The sequence below is a fragment of the Glandiceps talaboti genome, chromosome 16 (assembly GCF_964340395.1).
Source record: "Glandiceps talaboti chromosome 16, keGlaTala1.1, whole genome shotgun sequence".
Taxonomy (NCBI): domain Eukaryota; kingdom Metazoa; phylum Hemichordata; class Enteropneusta; family Spengelidae; genus Glandiceps; species Glandiceps talaboti.
The window spans coordinates 17,632,714-17,654,461 of record NC_135564.1 but is presented as its reverse complement, the minus strand read 5'-3'; the positions used below and the strand labels follow the sequence as shown (position 1 = coordinate 17,654,461).

General features: G+C 38.1%; 2 protein-coding genes across 2 annotated transcripts in view; one reads left to right on the top strand and one right to left on the bottom strand.

Annotated features, from left to right (window-relative positions):
* The window catches only part of LOC144447390 (C3 and PZP-like alpha-2-macroglobulin domain-containing protein 8), a 42,145-nt gene extending 39,677 nt beyond the window's left edge, over positions 1-2,468 (bottom strand). Inside the window, exons 1-2 of the mRNA XM_078137396.1 lie at positions 2,334-2,468; positions 1,189-1,340 (exon numbers count right to left, since the gene is read on the bottom strand). Of these exons, the coding sequence (XP_077993522.1) occupies positions 1,189-1,340; positions 2,334-2,404 (223 nt within the window). The 5' untranslated portion in view covers positions 2,405-2,468. The remainder of the gene's footprint in view (positions 1-1,188; positions 1,341-2,333) is intronic.
* A 10,889-nt stretch (positions 2,469-13,357) lies between these two features.
* LOC144447350 (transforming growth factor-beta-induced protein ig-h3-like) lies at positions 13,358-21,413 on the top strand. The gene is made up of 3 exons (XM_078137321.1): positions 13,358-13,952; positions 17,957-18,121; positions 19,653-21,413. Exons 1-3 carry the CDS (start codon positions 13,509-13,511, stop codon positions 20,031-20,033), a joined length of 990 nt encoding a protein of 329 aa, XP_077993447.1. The 5' UTR covers positions 13,358-13,508; the 3' UTR covers positions 20,034-21,413.
* Positions 21,414-21,748: the final 335 nt, after the last annotated feature.

Genomic DNA, 21,748 nt, shown 5'->3' with positions numbered 1-21,748 from the left:
CTATTAACGTTCCTATCACCTTGACTATCGATTCGGTAACTCGACTCCCCACTCATACATATTATCGTTTGAACACCATATGTTCCTATTATCCTCAATTTGTACTTAAATTACCAGTGGAATTGTTTTCTTTGATTCTGGTATAGATTTACATACATGTCGACATTTCTTTGGAATGTCTGTGTTGGTAAACACACGAACATTAGGTCGAAGTTTGACTTTGTTAAATTTCAATCAAACTTCTCAGGTGGCTTGATTTTGGCTCGACCATAATCGTTTGTTCCTCCCAATGGCAACAACATTTTTGTTTAGGTTGCCCATTACTTTGGCAAATGTTCGCATTACTAGTATTTCACGCTATACATTGTACATGTATATGAAGATCGGGTTTTTTTCAAACTTCTTTCTTTCGTCTTTAGGCCGAAAATATAAGCTGTATTGATATTTTTAAAATTGGATTTTAATTTCTGGAAACTTACAATTTTCCAACTATCACGTGAGTATTCGTGACAAAAGTTGATTCCTCGTATAACATTGCAAGCAACGTTTGAGCTTCTAAACAAGAAGTTTGCCGGAAAGTTATACGTTTTATTGTATTTAAACATAACGAAATATCACGGGTGTTCACAGCAAATGTATGTAACAACGGATACGAAATACTATTTTTCTCTCAGGTTGCCGCTCATACATGTTTGAATCACCCACGCAATAATTCTTATGTGTGTAAATCTATCAGGGTTATCATTTTTGAATGAAAATAATGTTGGGAAACACCTAAAAGAGTCACTTGGAAGGAATCAAAGCAGATGCAACATCCCTCTCCCGTCATTTTATCTTAGTTCTGCCACTAAACTGTCACAAGTTTTGAATAAAACGAAATATTGAGAAAAGCTTGTGGCGATTTCTTTTCATACTAATGTTATGATGTTTTAAGATGTTGTGACTAAACTATAAACAAACAAGTTAGAACTTCCAAGCACAACTGTAAATAATCCTGGGGGGAAAGACGTAACGTAAAAGGCTGACATTTGAGATCTTTTTGTCTATGCATCACAACGCCATCTACACCATGGGCGATTCTGAAAAAAGTAGTCCTGTTTGACTAAAGGTTAATTTAATCAATTGTACTGTTAAATTCTGACCCTTTATCTGCTTGTGGTTGGTAATACAATAAGGAGCGTGACTTACCAAATATGATTTCCTGAGAAAAGGCAACCTTTTGTCCCTGTAAGACTAAAGTGGCTTTAACTGGAACTGGCTCTGTTGCGTTGAAAATGGTAACACTAATCCTCTCTGTGACACCCGGACGAAATACCATAGGTGCTGCTACTAAGTACCCACTGTCCAAAATAAAGTAAGATTTATCTTGTTAAAAAGATAAGAGAAGTGGACGTCGATTGTGTTGGGTTGACCTCCTGATCAAAGTGAATGTACAAATCGGTACGATGTTCGAATCGTGTCACATAAAACAATGTATGTGTGATAAGGTAACATCTCGTGACTTAATAGGTTTTCAAAAAGTTTCAAGTTGACCTGAAAAAATATTCAAAAAATAGTCATTTTGGGGTGATAATTGTCAACGAGAGAATAGGAAATCATTTTTTTTAAAATCATTTTCACACCTAGGATTATTTACAACAATATGGTTTATTTATGGTACAGTTGATTGACTCTTCAAATATTTTGTAGAGATGTGTCGTTACCAATACTACCAACTGTATACAGTTGCTGATGTTTTGTGGGATATTTTGATTTCAAGTTGACATCATGCAAACACCAACGTAATACTTAAATCTATTTACGTTTGTCGATAAAATGAGTTCGTCAGGACAACACTTCAAACTCAAATGAGTAATAAGTTAATGGTTATCACCATGTGTGGACGTCGATCTAACAACTATAGTGTAAAATTTATTGTGTTTTGGCCTTGGCCCTCGCGGCTTCCTTCCCGGTGTGTGTAAATGATCGGGCTTCTATGAGTAATCCGTGAACGGAAACCAGATGTATACTATTTTCTATCACAATGACAAACTGATTTCGGTGAGCTGGTAAAGCGTGAAATGCCCTGTAGCTGATAACACTGTATGATTGTATATATCTAAGCGGACGATCAGATTAGGTAGCACCAACAAAAACACCAACTGAGCACTCCGACACAATTCTTACACAGGTATTTGCGTTAGTTTTTGTTACTTCATTCAACAAAATGCCAAGGCCGTACTGCCTCATGGTTGTGCAGTCTTGTAAAGTTGAATTCCTGTGAGTAGAAAATCTATTCAAAAAATCTCAAAAACTTCTGTAACGCAAATGAGAAAATTATACCGTTTACTTACTTATTAGCTTTGACCGGTAGGTACGCGTACGAACAAAGTACAGCGAACACAGAAATCACAGTGGTCAACATTTTAAACTGGAAATGACGCCTTCTTCATATATGTAATGATACCTTCCTTAGTTTTCTGCAGTCTTCAACCGTATAAATACACAGCAGCTCAAAGTCTGTTAAAGTTGTGTGAGGTCCGTAGTTTGTTACATTAGATAAACGTCCACTGAAATAGTTTTAAGGCTCCCCCCTTCGTTGATGTACTTATGAGGCTGTACTCAAGAGTGTACTCTACCCAGGATGCACCTCTATGCCATGCACTTGAACCCCATCGGGCTCCTTAACTTGGTGAGTCTAATTTCCTCCTGAGGAGAAAGAAAATAAGATGACAAAGTTACCGTAGAGCATTCACATTCTGCAATTGCTTCTGAAAATATAATTCACCAATGAAAGGTTCGATAGGTCTAAGCTTCCCAAGGAAGACAAGCAATTAACTGCACTAGTGACGTAGTCAAACTCTGGGAATAAACTTACAGAAGAAGCTCAGAATGTAGAGACCACGTCCAAGTTGTAGATAATCAGTCTGAATAGCAAAAAGGATTTACCACTCGATTAAATGTACAAAAAGAAGATATTCGTCAGAGGATCAACACAGTCTTTGTTGTCAAGAGGTCGGCTTCACTGTGCTGTCTTGGTGGAGCTGACTGCAAGGACAGTTGACGAGACGAAGAACATCAGCCAAGTGTTGTTATCATCGACTTCCAGGGAATATTATACGTATATATGCTGGAGTATGTCAAATGATAAGGGAAACTTTCCTTGTCTTGATAGCAACGAGTCAATTAACGTTTCCCAAGATTCTTAAAAACTTCAAGGAATGTTTAAAGATATGTGAAGCGTGAAAGTGGTGGCAAGTTGTAGATTTCAGAGAACCGCGGATAGTGTCAATATACAGTCGGTGCTTTGGTCATTTCGGTATTTTAGAATTAGTTCCTTGTTAGTAACCTATGCTTTACCCACTAAGTTTTATATGTATTTGGCGGGAACTTTATTTAATCATTTGGGAGAAAACATTGGCAGTGATAGAAACCATTCTTGCTTTGAAAAGTACCTCCACTCAAGTACAGATATGTGAAAATTTTCGTCGCGGGATACTTGAAAGTGAAATATCGCTGATAGTTGTTCTAAAGTATGGGATAATTGCAGTTATTATAACAAGGAGATCCAGGCCAGGTCAGAATTTCGCATTAATCAATTTGATAAACTGCTCGCATGCCGTTTCAGATTTACACTACTTACTAACTATATAGTCAAACATTAGTCAAATTCTTTCAGAAATTCTATGAGTGTTCTTGCCCCTATGTCTCGACTTTTTCTCACATTCACTCCGATTATTTACGTCATTGAATACGCTATAGTACGAATACTTAAAAGTGTTTACTTGTAATGTTTTGTGTTGTTTATGTCAAGTTGACGTCAATGTAGGATACCCCAGAGACACACCACAAAATCACAGAGGTCATCCTCCGCCACAAACGTCATCGTAAAATCCCGACAGAGACTTTCAACCAATCGGATTCTGGTGTTCACGATGCGTGAAATCAAGCAAATGAACCGCAGATATGATAACACGTGTTCTCACACAATCCCAGTGTTTCCCTTGTCGTCACTGCCACCGTAAACTTAGGGTAATACACTGGTCTAGAATCGTTACAATGTTGGTGTTCACAAGTACTTTTTGTGAATACAAGAATATTTCCACACTTTAAATTGTTTATTGTCTAATCCATAAATTCATACAAACTAAGCATGGTTCATTTTGCAATTCAATTAGAGCACATTCATGTCGACGATGATGATAATGATGACGGTGGTGGTGGTGGTGGTGGTGTTGTAGTAGTTGAGGTGACGATATGAGGAGGGGTGGTTGTGGTGACGACGATGAGGAGGAGGGTGGTAGTTCATGTAATTTAGAGGCAATTAGAGTCAATTCGACAAACCCAGGACACCTAATACATAGATATACTATCGAAGATGCTTTCTGAATAGGTCTACATACTATCAAAAATTGTCATTTACAGGATCGATATAGATCAGTGATACTTGTTTTAATATCGTTCAATTGGCTTTATTTGAATGAGCGATTCTTTAAACTCGTTACAGATGGTACCTTTTACAATAATCCGCGGTTTAAGAATCTGCGACGAAGAACAAATAAGTCGCACTGCACATACATCCTTACTTACAATGCCAATGTCGCACCCACAACTGTGCCAGGTCAGGTAATGTAGTGCATTCAGTCATTATTGGGTATAAAAGTAAATAAAATTATTTTTTTTATGGGCGAGAAGGTTCCTGTTTGCCACGATTGTACTGAGGATTCGGGTTAATCGACCTTTTTCTACCCAATCCAAGTACTCGTGAACTATGTTCATAGATGCATGTAAAGTACACGGATACATCATTCAGAATTCATTATTCAAGAGAAGGGTGACGATTGTTCGACCCAATGCACACGCGCATTTAATTTGGTGGCGTTTTGCCAAAGAGTTTGCGAAGAGATGATTTGATACTCTAGTGATCACAGGACTATATCTCACATGCCCTTACACGGCATCTAGCAAGATCATAAAATGTGCAATATAAATAGTTGTTTTACAAATACATGTGATAAGGGTATATGTGGAATCCTATCTAGACGTTTGATAAGTGAGAGTAACTAAGTTTAGAGTATATGGTACTAGATTTGGGACAGTGTACATACTGTAACATGTCTTGGTTTAAAGAACAATGTTTAAATCCCACGTTCTCGCTTTAGATTAGTATCATCTTGTATGTGAGGTCTGTCATACAGTTGGTTCACTCACCAAAGTGTTAAAAAACACATAATAGAAAAGACACAGAATACCATTATTCATATACATGCATTGTAAATATTGTGGGGAAAATCTGAGGAATTGGGTCCCCAGACCGCGACGTATCCTACATGAGATAAAGTGGGAGACAACTACAACACCACTGAGGATAGAGGAACATAAGAAATCGTTTAGGGAAAAGACCATGAAATCAACAGTGGTAGAACATTTACATGTATGGGCCAAGGGACATCGAGAAGACAGTTGTGGGTACCAAGTAATGTACAGAGAGACTGGGGTCTACACGGAAGGTGGCGTGGGGCAATTGGTGTCCGGACGGGACCGGGAGGTCTACCACGAAGCGGCACGGAGACTGCAGCTTTTTAACACCTTGCGAAAACATTCAGCCCACTGATGAAGTAGTCAATCGCGTCTAGACGAAATATTTAGACAATATAATATTTCCTGCATGGGATAAAATTACTTAAGCTTCATTTATACTAATAGACTATACGTCTACACATTCGACGAATCTGATTCACACGTAAAGATCTTTCTCAACAAACCTGCCTTACACTCGTTTATGTAAATCCAATATTCTCAGTAAAACTAGACTCTACCAATGCTCTGTTATATGGATTGTCATGTACCTACATCTGATCTCTCTCATAGTGGTCTGAGATCTGATTTAGCTTATTGCAAATTAAGGCAAAGCGCACAGAACTCCATCACACGCCTCATCACCAAAATAAGGAGACCATATTACACCAATCCTGGTGCAACTTTACTGGCTTCCAAACATTACAGAATTCAGTTTAAAATCCTAGAAACGGACTTCACTCGAAACATCCCTTGCTGAATTCATTCTGTGGAAGATCCCCGACCAGTATGAGGAAACAGGAGCCTGCGTCATTTGGTATATTCAAACTACTGGATAAACTTGGTAAACTGTGCACCATAATAATAGCAACTCTTTGAATTAATACCGAATATGAACAGAGCACAAGAGATGTATGGTTTATTGGCAGAATGGGTGTGCTCAGTCTTCAGAAACATTCGCAAAATGTTCCTCAGGCTGATATCGCGGGTGATGGCCTTTCATCTGGATTTGCCACATAGCCTGAAACTCGCGTTGCTGAATGTAATTGATACTGTCATGTAGTTAGTACAAGGAAACGACAAATTATAAATCGCAATGAATTGGAACAGCACCCAAATGTTTGATGCGTATCTATAGACGGTATAAGTATCAGATGATACTAGGATAAAGAGAAAAAAGTTGTTTTGTCCGTCTGATTGATCGGTTTGTTGGGAATATACATTCGTATCTTCAGGGACACACTTAGGACAACCTTAAAGTTCTTCATGAACAAGTACAGGATAATGTCAATGCACTCGTAGCGAAATCAATCTGCTATCCCTACAATATGATACTAATCTGACCCGGTTTACCTTTTGAACTGCCTTTCGCTGTTTTTTTACCTTAGTGTATTCGATTACGTTATTTGGTTGTTCAACGTTTCCCTACAAATAACGTAGCCATGTGCTCAAAGAGACAGACAATCGCAAAGAAACGCGGTATTCTGTCCTGGTGTTACGATCTAAAAAATAATTCACACACACACACACACACACTTCTCTCCCTCCCTCCCTCCCTCCCCCTCCTCCCTCTCCCCCCCCCCCTCTCTCTCTCTCTCTCTCCCTCCCTCCCTCCCCCCCCCTCTCTCTCTCTCTCTCTCTCTCTCTCTCTCCCTCCCTCCCTCCCCCCCTCTCTCTCTCTCTCTCTCTCTCTCTCTCTCTCTCTCTCTCTCTCTCTCCCTCCCTCCCTCCCCCCTCTCTCTCTCTCTCTCTCTCTCTCTCTCTCTCTCTCTCTCTCTCTCTCTCTCTCTCTCTCTCTCTCTCTCTCTCTTCTCTCTCTCTCTCTCTCTCTCTCTCTCTCTCTCTCTCTCTCTCTCTCTCTCTCTCTCTCTCTCTCTCTCTCTCTCTCTCTTTCTCTGATAGATCTTTGAAGGAATGTACTAACTAAAGGTAAATAAAAGAAAGATTAAAAACTGTTTGGGTGAAATGTTTGTCCACTAGTAACTACTACATGTTTTAAGCTTCCGTTGAATTAAAAATCTAAGGCGTCGATATGAGGGCATTTGTGAAATCTTAAAATACGAAAAATAGGGCTCATATCTTTGACTCGTCATCACCTAGAAAAAATACACGATAAAAGTGAACTACTTTCGGCGTGTGTTGTGTATGTTAGCTTCAAACAAGAAACTGGGCAACTATCATGTATTATAACAATTACTGTGAATTATTACTTAACACATCCGGAAAGATTTGGAATTATCTATCGCGGTTTGTCCTTATCGTTTGACAAATTTGAACTTCGCGTGTCATACAGAGCATTTGTGAGGTTTATCAAGCCATTATGTCAAGCTCCGCATCGAGGTGTTGATGGTGAGATACGAGATTAGAAAGTGGTTACAGTATAGCGTAGTTGGTCTAAGCTTTATAAAGGGTTAATGACTAAATAGCCTTCAAACGAGGGTTAGAGTGTTAATTGAAATAAATGCGAACTGAGTGATTTACGATTGTTTTTTCTTGATGTAATCAATTGGAAACAGATGGGGTGATCGATCGGTCACCTTGTGCGCGACCGATAATTCACCATGACCTTTCCGGAATCCCGAGAATGCATAACCTCAGCTCCGTGCCTTGAACATTAATATTAGCAATGAAAATTGATATAAAAGTTGCAACGCCTCTTAACTTATAAATTTCTCAGTGATTAAGAGCCAAAATGGTTAAAGTTTATCCTTATCTTGGTGATGTTAGACTCATCGAAAGTGATTGGAGGATAAATTACACAAATTTTGTGGGTTTTTTCATTCATCATCTCTTTGTAACCTAGAATATCAGTTTCTACAATGGAATATAAGAATTTGAATTTAAGTTTTTGGAGGATCTTCGAAGACACAAACTGTCCGGACAAACTGTTTGGACGAGTCGCAGTGACAGCTATTGGCCATCTATCACTAACACTGAATTTAGAATCCGTGGAATCTACGCCACAGTATATTCTGCTCTATGTTAGCATATTACAGTTGCATAGTAGGCGATACGTATTTATTGATAAATTGAATAGCGTAAAAAGCCCACAGCTATCTGAACTTTTAAATTTCTAAAGTTAATAGTTGGAGCCAAACTGAGCAAAGTTTATCCATACGATGACGCGGGAGTGACAAAAACGATTAGATGAAATGTATACAAATAAGTAAGACGTTTCTTTTGTAACCTACAGCCGAAACAATATTCGGTTTAAAACAATATACATCTTGATGAGTTCGGAGGTATTTATGATTCGTATATGATTCTGCATCTAAGTTTTAGATCTTCGAAGACACAAGATGCTGTGGTGAGTGATAGAGACAACGATTGACCACGTATCTTTCACATTGGATTATTACGTGGAATCTACTCCACATTATGTTGTTCTACGTTAGCATGTTACACATGCATAGTTGGTGGTATTTATTGATGACTGGATATCAAAAAGACAGCTATCTGAACGTTAAATGTGTCACGTTAATACTTAGAGCCAAAGTTTGTCAAAATTATCCACACGGTGATGAACCATGCTGATAAAAATAATTCGAGATGAAAAGTTATACAAATTGTGCTATTTTTCAAAAGTCAAGCATGAACAACCTCCAGTTTACAAATATACTTAGGGGTCGCGATATATGATTATAAGTTCTGGAAGATCTTCGAAGACACAAACTGATTCGGCTGACGATCCTGTTCCACGTCATTCCTGTCTGGTTTGTATCTGTCAAATTCCTGGCTTATCCAAAACCCACAGTCTTGTTGCACATTGACTACTAGATAAACCTAAGATGTATTACAAGACAAAACCACCGTGTAACAAGACGAATAAACGTCCAAAGAATCCAAGTCAAGATATCTCAACTATAGAAAACCGCTAACCTCCCGGTACATGCCTGGTAGTAATATCTTGTGTTGATGAAGGATTAATTATGTTCGTTACAAGATACTATCAAGTTAAAAACAAAGATGAACATGGCAGCATCAAACTTAAACAAAGATAAAATCATAAAACCACCGACCCTTGGCTTCTGACTTCTGCGAAGAGGTCCTTAAGAATTCTTGTACCAGATAGATCAGTACGATGTACTTGCACTGCTTTATAAAGTTAAAATGAAGTTGACTACTTTATAAGATAGCTTCTAAAACCATCAACATATTGTAGTTTGAATAGGCAAGGATACTGAACCAAACAAACTGTGAAAGTGGGCGATGGCAATATAGCTGTAAAAACACGTCCATGTTCCTGATAATGTACAAGGCCTAAGGGTAACGTGTCATAACGGTGGCTGTCTCAATACCTTCTGGCTTGCGAACTGTCGCCCTTATTTCAGACTTGCCAATCAAAGTCATTCCTACGAGCTCTCTGTATAACTGGTTCCCCTAGATTACTTAGTACAATGTTAGAATTGTGCAACCAGCATGTAAAGTGAAACAAATGTCTATATTGTTGCGCATTGGAAACTACGTATGTCTTCTTTTAACACGTTGTCAATGATCTAATGTGTAGCACACGTGCAACTTTGTCAATGATCTAATGTGATCTATTTCCCAAACACTTTGTCAATGATCTATAATATGTAACGCACGTTTAACTTTGCCATGCCAATAACTGAATGCGTATATACATGTGATCTATGTCCAAAACACTTTGTCAATGATCTATAATATGTAACGCACGTTTAGCTTTGCCATGCCAATGATTGAATGCGTAACAAACGTGATCTGTGTTGTACGCTAGACTTACTGTATGTTATTGTGATACGGGTACTTGTTGGAGGCTAGATTAATTGTATCATTGCCATGCAGCTACCTGCTTAATTGAAAGGGTTGAAGGAGATGTTTATGTACATCTTTTACATAAAACAGTGAATTTATAACGTATGTTATTGCTGAGGTTGAAATTAGAGTAGAGTTGGTCCTCATTTACAAAACTACTCATATTTTACACTCTGAAAGACCTGCTAATGTACTAAAGACAGCTGAAAGACTACTGGAGATGTTCACTACAATGGGAATGATTTTGTCGTGTATACAGCCTTATTAATTGGGAGCGTAGGTATTGGCTTTTGTTCAGCCTGAAGATGAAGTTCAAAGCTCCATATCTTCAACGACAAGTTCATGCTACGTTTTTTTGGGTTGGGCTAAATGCTTTTACTAGCTTACATAAGTTACAAGCTTAGTTCCTTGTTGGCATCGGAACTTTACCGACTCCTGGCAACAAAAACGGTTTGGTTTTTGACAATGGCCGTCGGCCTGGGAGGTTAGTACATTGTTCATCATTTCAATAAAGCATATTCTGCTAAACTGTAGTGAACAAGGTTAAAATTTCGGATCTCTTCCAACATTGTTTTCTTGACCATGCCGCGCCATATAATTGACTCTCAGTCATTCTTAGATCTTGGCGATGACGTCACAATGATAAACACCGTCACGTGACACGCATGCCGTCATGTCAAACTGTGTGTACACACATGGTTTCACTTATATTGGACGTATCTTAAATTCAACATTCACCTTATCAGGGGACAAAGGTAGTGCTAACATAGAGCGTATACTTAATTTAATGAATAAAGTAGAAAATGAATATAAATTTGATGGGGTTACATTTTCTTTTCCTCTTTGGCACAGTAAAAATATTGTACAAACTTCCATAGTAACATTAACAGAACCTTGGCCCTCTGTCAGTTTCTTCTTCTTTTTCTATATTTCTTTTGTTTTTGTTGTTGTTGCTATACCATGTTGTTGATAACAATGTCCTGTGTTAAGTTTAAATAACACAAGAAATGACACCTTTACAGGATCACGAAATAATTGTGTCTAAAATTGTTGTTGTTGTTGTTGTTGTTGTTGTTGTTGGTAGTGGTGGTGGTGGTGGTGGTTTTTATTTATTTATTTAACAAATTTATTTATTTATTTATTTTATATATCATTTTTGGGGGTGTGGGGGTTGGAAGTTAGGCACGATCGTTCTTTTCTTCCTTCAAGTTGTTTCATACTTTTGAAATATCATGCGTTACCAATATCAGTCAGTATCAGTTTTAAATCCACCGGCGTTTACTGATTGTTAATTCAAAATTTGAACTGACTGATTGTTAACCGTCAAAATTTTAACTGAAGGTTCAGCTCCGGGTACTTTTATTAGTTTCATAAAGACTACCTATTTCAATATTTTGCTCTTAATGTTTGGCTTACATGTTCATTGTGTATGCCGCTGTCACTTTGTCACTGTCATGTTGTGTTGTGTTGTGTTGTGTTGTGTTGTGTTGTGTTGTGTTGTGTTGTGTTGTGTCGTGTCGTGTCATGTTGTGTTGTGTTGTGTTGTGTTGTGTTGTGTTGTGTTGTGTTGTGTTGTGTTGTGTCGTGTCGTGTCGTGTTGTGTTGTGTCGTGTTGTGTTGTGTTGTGTTGTGTTGTGTTGTTTTGTTGAAATGTCTATCAGCAATCATAGTGACCAAGCATTGGAAGATCGTACATAAAGCGAATTCATACAAAATTGCGCATGAAATGTTCATGAAGTTTAAAATTCATAATACTAGTATACTCTTGTTGAGTGGTTTTCGGAAAGGGTTTAATAATAACAATCTTATCGAGTTTAGGCTCTTGAAAGTTACTTCCATCAAGTTGATTAATCAACAGTTGACGGAGATATATATATCGTAGCGATATCGGAGTCATAATACCTTGATCATCAACATGGTAATGTTTAATCGTTCCAGAAACCTACGGTTACTTCGAGACGCTTGATCTAAAACAGAACAACAAGGTTTCCTGACTATCCGATATCATATGTTTATCAAAATCACAAAAACAGGAAACCGGTCCAGGCAGTTTGAAGTAGTTGCCGCCGAAACAGAACGAGTTGTAATCATATCAAGTGCTTAAATGGCAAATGGCATACATGTACCCTATGGCAAATGGCATACATGTACCCCATAGGGAAGAACAGTCATACAACGTTACCTCATATATAGGTGCCATCTTGAAAAAAAATTAATGTGTATGACAGTATGCACATAGATAGATAGATAGATAGATAGATAGATAGATAGATAGATAGATAGATAGATAGATAGATAGATAGATAGATAGATAGATAGATGGATGGATGGATGGATGGATGGATGGATGGATGGATGGATGGATGGATGGATGGATGGATGGATGGATGGATGGATGGATGGATGGATGGATAGATAGATAGATAGATAGATAGATAGATAGATAGATAGATAGATAGATAGAGATTGAGACAGACAGACAGACAGGCAGGCAGGTAGGTAGGTAGGTAGGTAGGCAGGCAGGCAGACAGGCAGACAGACAGACAGAGACAGGCAGGCAGGCAGACAGATAGATAGATAGATAGATTAATAGATAGATAGATAGATAGATAGATAGATAGATAGATAGATAGATAGATAGATAGATAGATAGATAGATAGATAGACAGAGGTAGACAGACAGACAGACAGACCGACAGACAGCCAGATAGATAGAGAGAGAGAGATAGATAGATAGATAGATAGATAGATATATAGATAGATAGATAGATAGATAGATAGATAGATAGATAGATAGATAGATAGATAGATAGATAGATAGATAGATAGATAGAGATTGAGACAGAGACAGACAAACAGACAGGTAGGTAGGTAGGTAGGTAGGTGGGTAGGTAGGTAGACAGACAGACAGACAGACGGACGGACAAGGAGGCAGACAAAGAGAGACAGAGAGACACACAGACACATACACAGACACACACACACACACATACACACACACACACACACACACACACACACACACACACACACACACACGGATGGATGAATGGATATTAAGAATACGTAGGCTAATAACTTCCGGGGCATATATTTATTTTTATGTTCTATATAATATATTGTTTTGTCAGGATATTATTACATGTAAAATTCCAGTTCTTTTAATCCGTACTTTTTCACATTTAATAACGACTACACATGTTTCTGAAAAATGCCTTGACCGATGACCTTTTCTTTTAGAAAATGCACCCAACCCTGTCCATACAAAGTAAAGAAGAATCAATCCGTCATATATCTGAATAGAAATAGCAGTCACGTGTTCACGATCACCTGACATCCCTGATGATCTATTCACTCTTCAAGGCTGGCTGTCAGATAATCTAACGTTGGCTATTACGAACTGTCTCACCTTTATTACATGATCAGTGTATGTTAGTGTCAGTTAATTTCCAGCTATGGCGTTGATGAAGCTGTTCTTCGTTCACTTACTCGTTGGCTGCGTACAGTTGGCTATGCTGAATGTTGGTGGCGTAGCCGACGCACAGACAGATACGATATACAAAACGGCCAAAACCCTCGGAGCTACAGAATTCCTAGCCTATGTGGATAAAACGCCATCGGTCAAGAAACTGCTCACAACTGGGAGCAACTTTACCGTGTTTGTACCTGACAATGAAGCTTTCAAGACAATGTCCAAGGAGGCCAAAAAGGCAATGGAAGCCCCAGACGTGGTTGAATGGGTGTTACAATATCACATGGGGATCGGCATTGTTCATGCACGTGAATATGCACAAGATCTCCTCATTCCGACCGCTTTCCAACCCCCACCTGGAGAAGGCGTCAGTTTGCAAAGTATTCGCATCAACATCTATGAAGCATTCAGGGGAGGTCACAGAAAGGTCAGTCATATGACTCACAGAACGTGCCACATTTCCGCCTGCACCATATCAACATTTCCTCTTTCTTCTCGTTTGAACCACAGACAAGACTTACTTGTCTGTGTTTAAATATTGTACTGAATCAGTGAAAGTTTCACCCATGAAAACAGTTTTGTTACGTATACATTTTATTCTGGTCCACCCGATTATTTTATATGAATGAAATATGTTCAATGTCGAAGAAAAAAAAAGTGCATAACTACTTTACATTTTTATAGCTGATGTAAATCAACTGAAGTAGTACTTAGTCTATAGATACAGGACCTTGGATAGGCTTATATTTGAATAAGCAACCACATCGTCACGCGTAATGGAAGGTGATGGGTTATGAGGTGGAAGGGTGGCCAAATATTGTATGATGGTGTCCTCACAATTGGAGACGTGAAGAGGGTAATCTAATAGCTCTTGGTTACACCTTGTTTCTACACACTATAGTTTATTCCTGCTGGCAGATGGAGTATAAATTCAGGACCCGATTCTGACATTGCTCCGTTCTTACCCGAAGGAAAGGAACGAAGTAAGAATCGGGCCCCGAATAAGCAGGACTCTAGTAACCATAGGACTATTTGCGAGACCCATAATAATTTAACCTGTGCTTTTCATGAGAGGCATTTACAGAAGTGAAACCTTTTTGATGAAATAACTTTAGAGTAATTGACTGTAGATCGATTGTGTCTGTGTGTATGTGTATGGCCTAAGGACCAAAATGTGTTGTATTATAAAAGGGACTGTCGAATCGTAGTGACATTACGCAAATATACCAGGTGATACCTCGTACATGTCATTTGTGTGTGTGTGTGTGTGTGTGTGTGTGTGTGTGTGTTCTACAACCTGCTGTTAGTGTTAGTATCGCAATGTGGCACACATTTTCAGTAATGTTGCTACGTAAAAACGTCTAAGTTCATCGCTAATTGTACGTGTCATCGGTGAGGATGTTCCATTTTACACACAACGTGTTTACCCGCCTACTCCCCTTTGAGAAAAGCACATTGCAAAGAACGAACTCAAGCGTTTGCAAAGGGTAAAGTTCTTTCCTTGGCTTGTAGCGTCATTTCAAGGCTAATCTAATGGCCTTTATATGATAACTAAGGTGCCCCATACCAACAAGACATAAAGTCTTCAAGGTTGTGATTTCGCATACATGTAAAATCAGCGGCAAGAAATACCTGTTGCTATAAGTTTTAAATCGATCTTAGTATTCCTGTACAATTATCAAAACTTTAGAAAATAGATTGAAAGGTTGACATTGGTAATGATTCTGGTTTGAAATAGGTGTAAACTATCCGTGCTCAGTTGAGGCCAATCCCACTGTAGCAAAACGTGCTTTGCACCGTACTCGATATTTTATCGGGCCGTCTATTGAAGCATGTTTCATGTTTCTTCGTTATCGATGTGTTTCATCCGGTACAACCAGACCGGGGGCGAAAGGATGCAGTGTCTGTTTTTGTTGTGTTCTGGTTTTGGGAATGAATTATTCATAATATACAGTGTTTCAATAGCTTACAATGTACCCAGCTCTTCCCACGCATCTTCCTAATCAAAACAGACCAAGTACATATGACATATTTAACCCGAACCTGTGATAGAGTGTGTGAGGAAACAATTACAGATTATAATTTCATTAGTATCCACGTATCTAGTTCTTCGTAAAGTATTTCTTTATATACATTAGCACTTGGTACTTACTTTGTTCCAGCTGAATGACAATGGCAGTAGTCTTCGTATCCCTTCAAACTTCCGAGGTCGTCCGCCAAACTTCAATAATCGACTGATCTTCTCTACGTTAAAACTTAGATATCGTCCTACCTTTGAGGGTATCAAAGGTAACGTGAAAAAGACTCTCCAAAATACTATAGAAGTCGTCGGTCCCTTTCCCAGCTCGGCAGTTCAGGGGCTATTTCCAACTAATGGCGGGGAAATGACTGACAGCGTGGCCTTGCAAACGGTGCATTGAGTGCTATAACGATATGAATGTACGTGCTTTTTAGACAGTCTCGGCTCATTTCGTTCCAATAGCACGACAATCCAGTCCCTCGTCAACAGAGAGAAACACCTCGGGCTATGCAGATGGGGGCAAAACGGCCACCAAAAAATCCAGAAGTTTTATCACTTCCAACTAACAGAACTAGTCGCAGGTACTACGGATACTTTGTATGTTCCGTCAGTCTCTTGAGGTCACTTTGGTAAGTGCACTCCACCGGATCCGGATAAGACAACCCGTTGTGTATGCGTTTATTCTGATGGAAATTTTATGCAAGAAGATCAGGTTGTTTTGCAAATATAATGTAATTTACTAACGCACATTTAATTAGCCCAGTCATGTAGGTATCTCTTACCGTTAACGAGTGCTAATTGTTTCCAACGTTTTTGTTAGTGGAAGCCCGTTTTCAACTCATCAAATGCAGACAAAACATACATAATCGCGGAGCAAATTTGTTGTGTTGAGTTTCTTGCCAACGTCTAAAGGCATTGTGTTTTCGTACAATTGCAGTGTTTCATCTAGTACTGTTTGCATCGCCTTCTGGCGACTCTGGTGATGACAGAGAACAACTCTTTTCAAAGGGTGCCTCAAATGGCATCCTGTTCGTGGTGTGTGTCTACCTCGGGTCGTTTACTGCAATTACCGTGTGAGTCGTGTATAGCTCATTGAAAGAAAGAAGAATAGCAGAAGAGAGAACGAATAAAAAAGAAAGAATGAGAGAAAAGGGGTAATCAGGCGATCAAATGAAAGATAAACTGGTTGTGATGTCTCATTTTCTGTAAGACTATTTAGCCTTCAATTGATCCCGAGAGTGCAAAAGTCAGAAACCACATGGTATTAAATTCACACCGTTTTACACACCGCAAGACCGACCTCCAAAGTAGATAATCCGATTTTCGTGACATTGATCATAGTACATTGTATTTCTTATTTCGCCGTCGTGTCCGTGCGTGGAATAATCACAGTTAGTTGAATTGTATGGTACACTGCTGTTAGCTTTCGGGTGTTTGATAAAATTTAATGTTTGTTATTTATTTACCTGTCGTAGTCGTAGCAGTGGCACGAGTAAGTCACACGGGTATGTGTAACGAGTACATCATAATAATTACACTCTCTCAAATTATTTGAAACATCGCTATTAGCTTTCAGGTGTTTATACTTTCAGGAGATTGTACGAAACTTCAACATTCAGTCACCAAACAGCCGAAAGCTAACAGCAATGTTATTTATTTATTTACTCGTCGTAGTCGTAGTAGTGGCACGGGTAGGCCTATATCAAACGGGTATTTGCATGATGTAATGATGGCGAATCGTACCACTACTATGGTGGTAAAGAAGGACCTCCACGGTGAAAATGTCTTCTGCAATTGTATGCCCCAAGTACAGAGTTGAATGCACTCTGCATAGATCGTATTTATCAACAGGAAACAAAGTCACTTGAATGCATCGATGTGAGTCACTAGTCACGATTGTCTCGACTTATAATAGTAAACTCTTTCAGACGTTTGGAACGTGCATCCATTATTCTTTCTTTCTTTTGAGCCAGTGACGCCAGAACAGAAATGGACGTCAGGCATAAAAATGAAAACAAAGGCATCTCTGACTTTGGGCGTGAGAGTGCGCACTTTCTAAGCTAATCTGTACGAACGAAGTACCACGTGTAATGCATACAGCGCATGACTGGTTCGCTCTAATTTAAGTTTTATGTGATTTAAAGATTTGGCGAACGGCACAATTGAAAGATGCAAATGTTATATAAGTTCTCAAATGTCGGGATTTGTTTGTTTGTTTGTTTGTTGGTGTTTTGGGGAGTTGCCTGGAATGGTGCATTTCACATTGAATGAACTGTATTTTCTGCTATCTTTTTGTATTTCTATCAGTGTTTCCAGTGAGTGTTTCAAGAGTATTGCTGACACCTTTTTACAGTCAGTTGTTCACAGCATTCTAAAAGTTATTTTTTATATCCATCATCTATTGCATGTAGGTGTACACAGCTTCTGGAGCCGCTGTCTTCAAACCTGACTACGAATGCACCAATGGTTTAATCCACATTGTTAAGAAAGTAATGTATCCCCTTCCTACTGGTAATAACATAGCAGATTTCCTAAATGTGGACCCCAGATTTACTATGCTAAATCAGTTACTCAAGGTAAGTTTTTGATCAACATTTTAGTAAATAAATTACATTCCTTTACATGTTCTATCTAAGGCGTAATAAAAAAAATTGTGTGGTTCTGATTACTTTTAATTTTAAAATAGGTGGGGTAGGTAGATTTTTTATTTTATTTTATTATATATTTTCTTTCATGTGTGAGTGCCTAGTTCAGGATTTCCATTGTTTTCCAAATGGTCTTTATGTTATTTATTTCTTCCCATCAGATGTACAACCATTACATATTGGAAGAATAGTTTTATATTGTCTTTTTAAGTTGATGTCAGTTTCTGCACCCACTATTTCTTGCGAGACTTCACACGATTTTTGCGATTTTATTATTATTTTTCTTGAATATGTAAAAAAAAAAAAGTTTAGGGTCTGTGTGAAAAACTAGGTGGGGGTCGGGTAACCAGAACCAAACAACTTTTTTTATTTGGCCTAAGTACATAATGCTGAGACAGACATTTTTGTAAAATTGGAGTCATATCAAAATGAAAACTGACTTGAAAATCTCACTGAGTTAACTTTATTGTAATGAATAGATTGAAGTATAATAAATTGTGCTACAGTACCATTGGCATTATTTCTGACTCATGACAAGATAGTAGAATGATACTTGCTACTGGACCCCATTACACACAGTGAGTAGGGATAAAGTTACCTTTTTGAGAATCTAGAATGAAAGAACAATATAGCTTTTGTCCAGAGCTGCTTTTATCTGAATCACCAAGTCTCGGTTACACAGACTCTCACTGTTGGGGGCTCTTCTACAAGTCCACCCAAACGAAAGTCTGGGGAAACCACATTTCCACTACCCTGCACCAGAAATCCTACAGTACATTTCTTTCAAGCACAAAAATGGGCTTACAAATGTTTGTTGTAATTAAGATGTATCAGTCAATGAGAAGTGATATCCTGTCACAAAGTTACCTAAATAACTCAGCCTGTAATGTTGGATGTGAAGTATTCCCCAGCATGCACTGCTCATGGAGATATATCCAGTGTGGGGTTAGTTCAAATGTGGTTTCTCCAAACTCTCATCTAGGTGGTCTTGTAGAAGAGCCCCAGTGGTGAGAGTCTGGGTAACTGAAACTATGAATCACCCAGATGTCATCTAGTCAGGTGACCCCATAGTGAATCCATCTGACAGTAGACTACTTTAATACCTAAATCTAAATGGGTGTGAGATAGAACTAGAATAGTTTTTGTTGAATCTTACTTTACTTTTAAACCCCAATGTTTGAATCGCGTGGTCTTAGATTACAATTGTCTCATCAGTGTAGCTGTAGGGATAACAGGATTATTCTGTTATTCAGAACCAAATTTTTCTATAATTCTGTCAGGCACATGTTTTTCATACCCAACTTAAATTTGGAACGATTGTACTTTTATGAACTCCATTCAAACTCAAATTTGAAACAAGTTGGACATTCCAGGTGGTTTTGTGCAATATTTACAAGAGTACCCAATGTTATTCTAACCTCGGATCAAATTTTTAAAAATGGATATTTTGCTATCTTTACAGAAAGTTAATCTGACAGCAGCGTTAGCCACAGATGCAACAAAGCCTCTCACAGTGTTTGCACCCACTGATGCTGCTTTCACGAAATTAACAGATGATCAAAAGAAGCGGCTGAACGACACCACATATCTGACAGACACTTTGAAGACTCACGTTGTTGAGGGCGCTTTCTACGCTGCCAGTTTCTATGATTTCAAAGAATTCAAGGCTCTGACAGGCAGTACGTTGGTTTTGGAAATGGGTGCAGGTGGTGTCACCATCCAGGATAAATTACTGACAGGTTTTGATATCACTCTCACCAATGGTGTAGTACATGTCTTATCAGAGGTGATCTTGCCAAAGAAAGATGACACAGAAAACAGTGTCCCTGCAGACATTTACTGATTTTGGATAGGGTTTTCTACATCTTTAAAACATGTATCCTTTTCTGGGCATTTTATATGTCTGGTTGTTGATGGACACACACACACAACACACACACACGTACACACACAGACACAGGTACAGACACACACACACACACACAGCCATTACAAGAAAATATAGTAAATACAATAAAAATAGCAACAAACCTTACTGAGTATTCACATTGTTTACTATGTTTCACTTACAACTGTTATTTGTCTTAGGCTACAATAAAAAAGTTGAAATCAAGAACAAAGTTGAAAATACCCAATGTGATTTTGAACTAAAATAAATCAAAATTCTGATCAAAGTAACTGCATACAATTTTGTAGTCAGAAACAAATTTTGTAGTGAGTAACTAGGAAATGTTATGCACATAGAAAGATGGACAGTATCATTGATTTAATACACGAGTCTAAACAAAACTTATCAAACCATAGACCCTACACGTGTAGGTTCTATGGTCAAACATAGGTAGTTGACTTGGCTCTGATATATATAATATCATTGATATAGAGTAATTAGAAATACATATAACCCATAATACCAAAGTAAAGCATTTTCTGTACGTACCACAATCATTTATAGCATCCATGTCAAGTGTAAAAGTATACTTTTTCATTTGCTAATTGACCACATTAGAAAGGCCACATGTAAATAAACCAATTGAAACAGTATACTTTTACACTTGATATGAATGCTATAAATGAGTGTAGCACATAGAGAAAGTGCTTTACTTCAGTGTTACTCATTGCATTAGCAAATGAAACAGTATACTTTTACACTTGATATGAATGCTATAAACAAGTGTAGCACAAAGAGAAAGTGCTTTACTTCAGTGTTACTCATTGTATTAAATTTATGTTAGGGGGTTAATTTTGACTTCCTAGCTTGATAGGTTGATCAGTTTTGCATTTTATGGGATGAAAGACAATGCTGTGAAGTTATGCATGGTCAAATTTTGGAGGGTTTAATGAGACCTTTCCCCTTCATGTTTTATGTTAGGACAGTATTAGGTTTTACCTTAACATGAAACTGTCCTCACTCTATCCTGAGGTAGGAATTACAGGCATTTAGAGAGCATTGTCTGTATTAACAAGGCGGATAGGTTATAAACAGGGTTTGCATTTGAAACAGTTCTGAGTAAAGTTCTTTGATGATAGATATTCATTTTTTACTTGCCATAGTTTGTTATCCATGACATAAACATATAAATCCAGATTGACAACAATGTATAGGACCAATTCAGTCATATAAAACCACATACAGCATGCACAGTGCTGTAATATCAATCTATAACATGTTTGCTATTTTGACATCAAGCTTTTTATTAGCATATAATTTGAATAAAATAATCTGTGGTCAACATTATTATTGAGTCTATGTCCATGAATGTAACAAAATAATGATTTTTTTTTCTTTTTTACATAATCTTTCAATTCAATTTCAATTCATACAGAATTCAATTTTTGACAAATTGTGGCAAGTATGGCTGTCCTGTGGCAATATTATAAAGGACAAATTTGCAAGACAAGATGTAAATATAGTTTGTTACCTTTGTGCCAAGTTTGAACGCAATTGACTTGTGTACATGTTAAAGATATGATTGGCCAAGCCATCATCGTAAACTACTAGCCTCATTTCGGCACCACTTAACAGACCCCCCCCCCCCCCACACACACACACACACACAT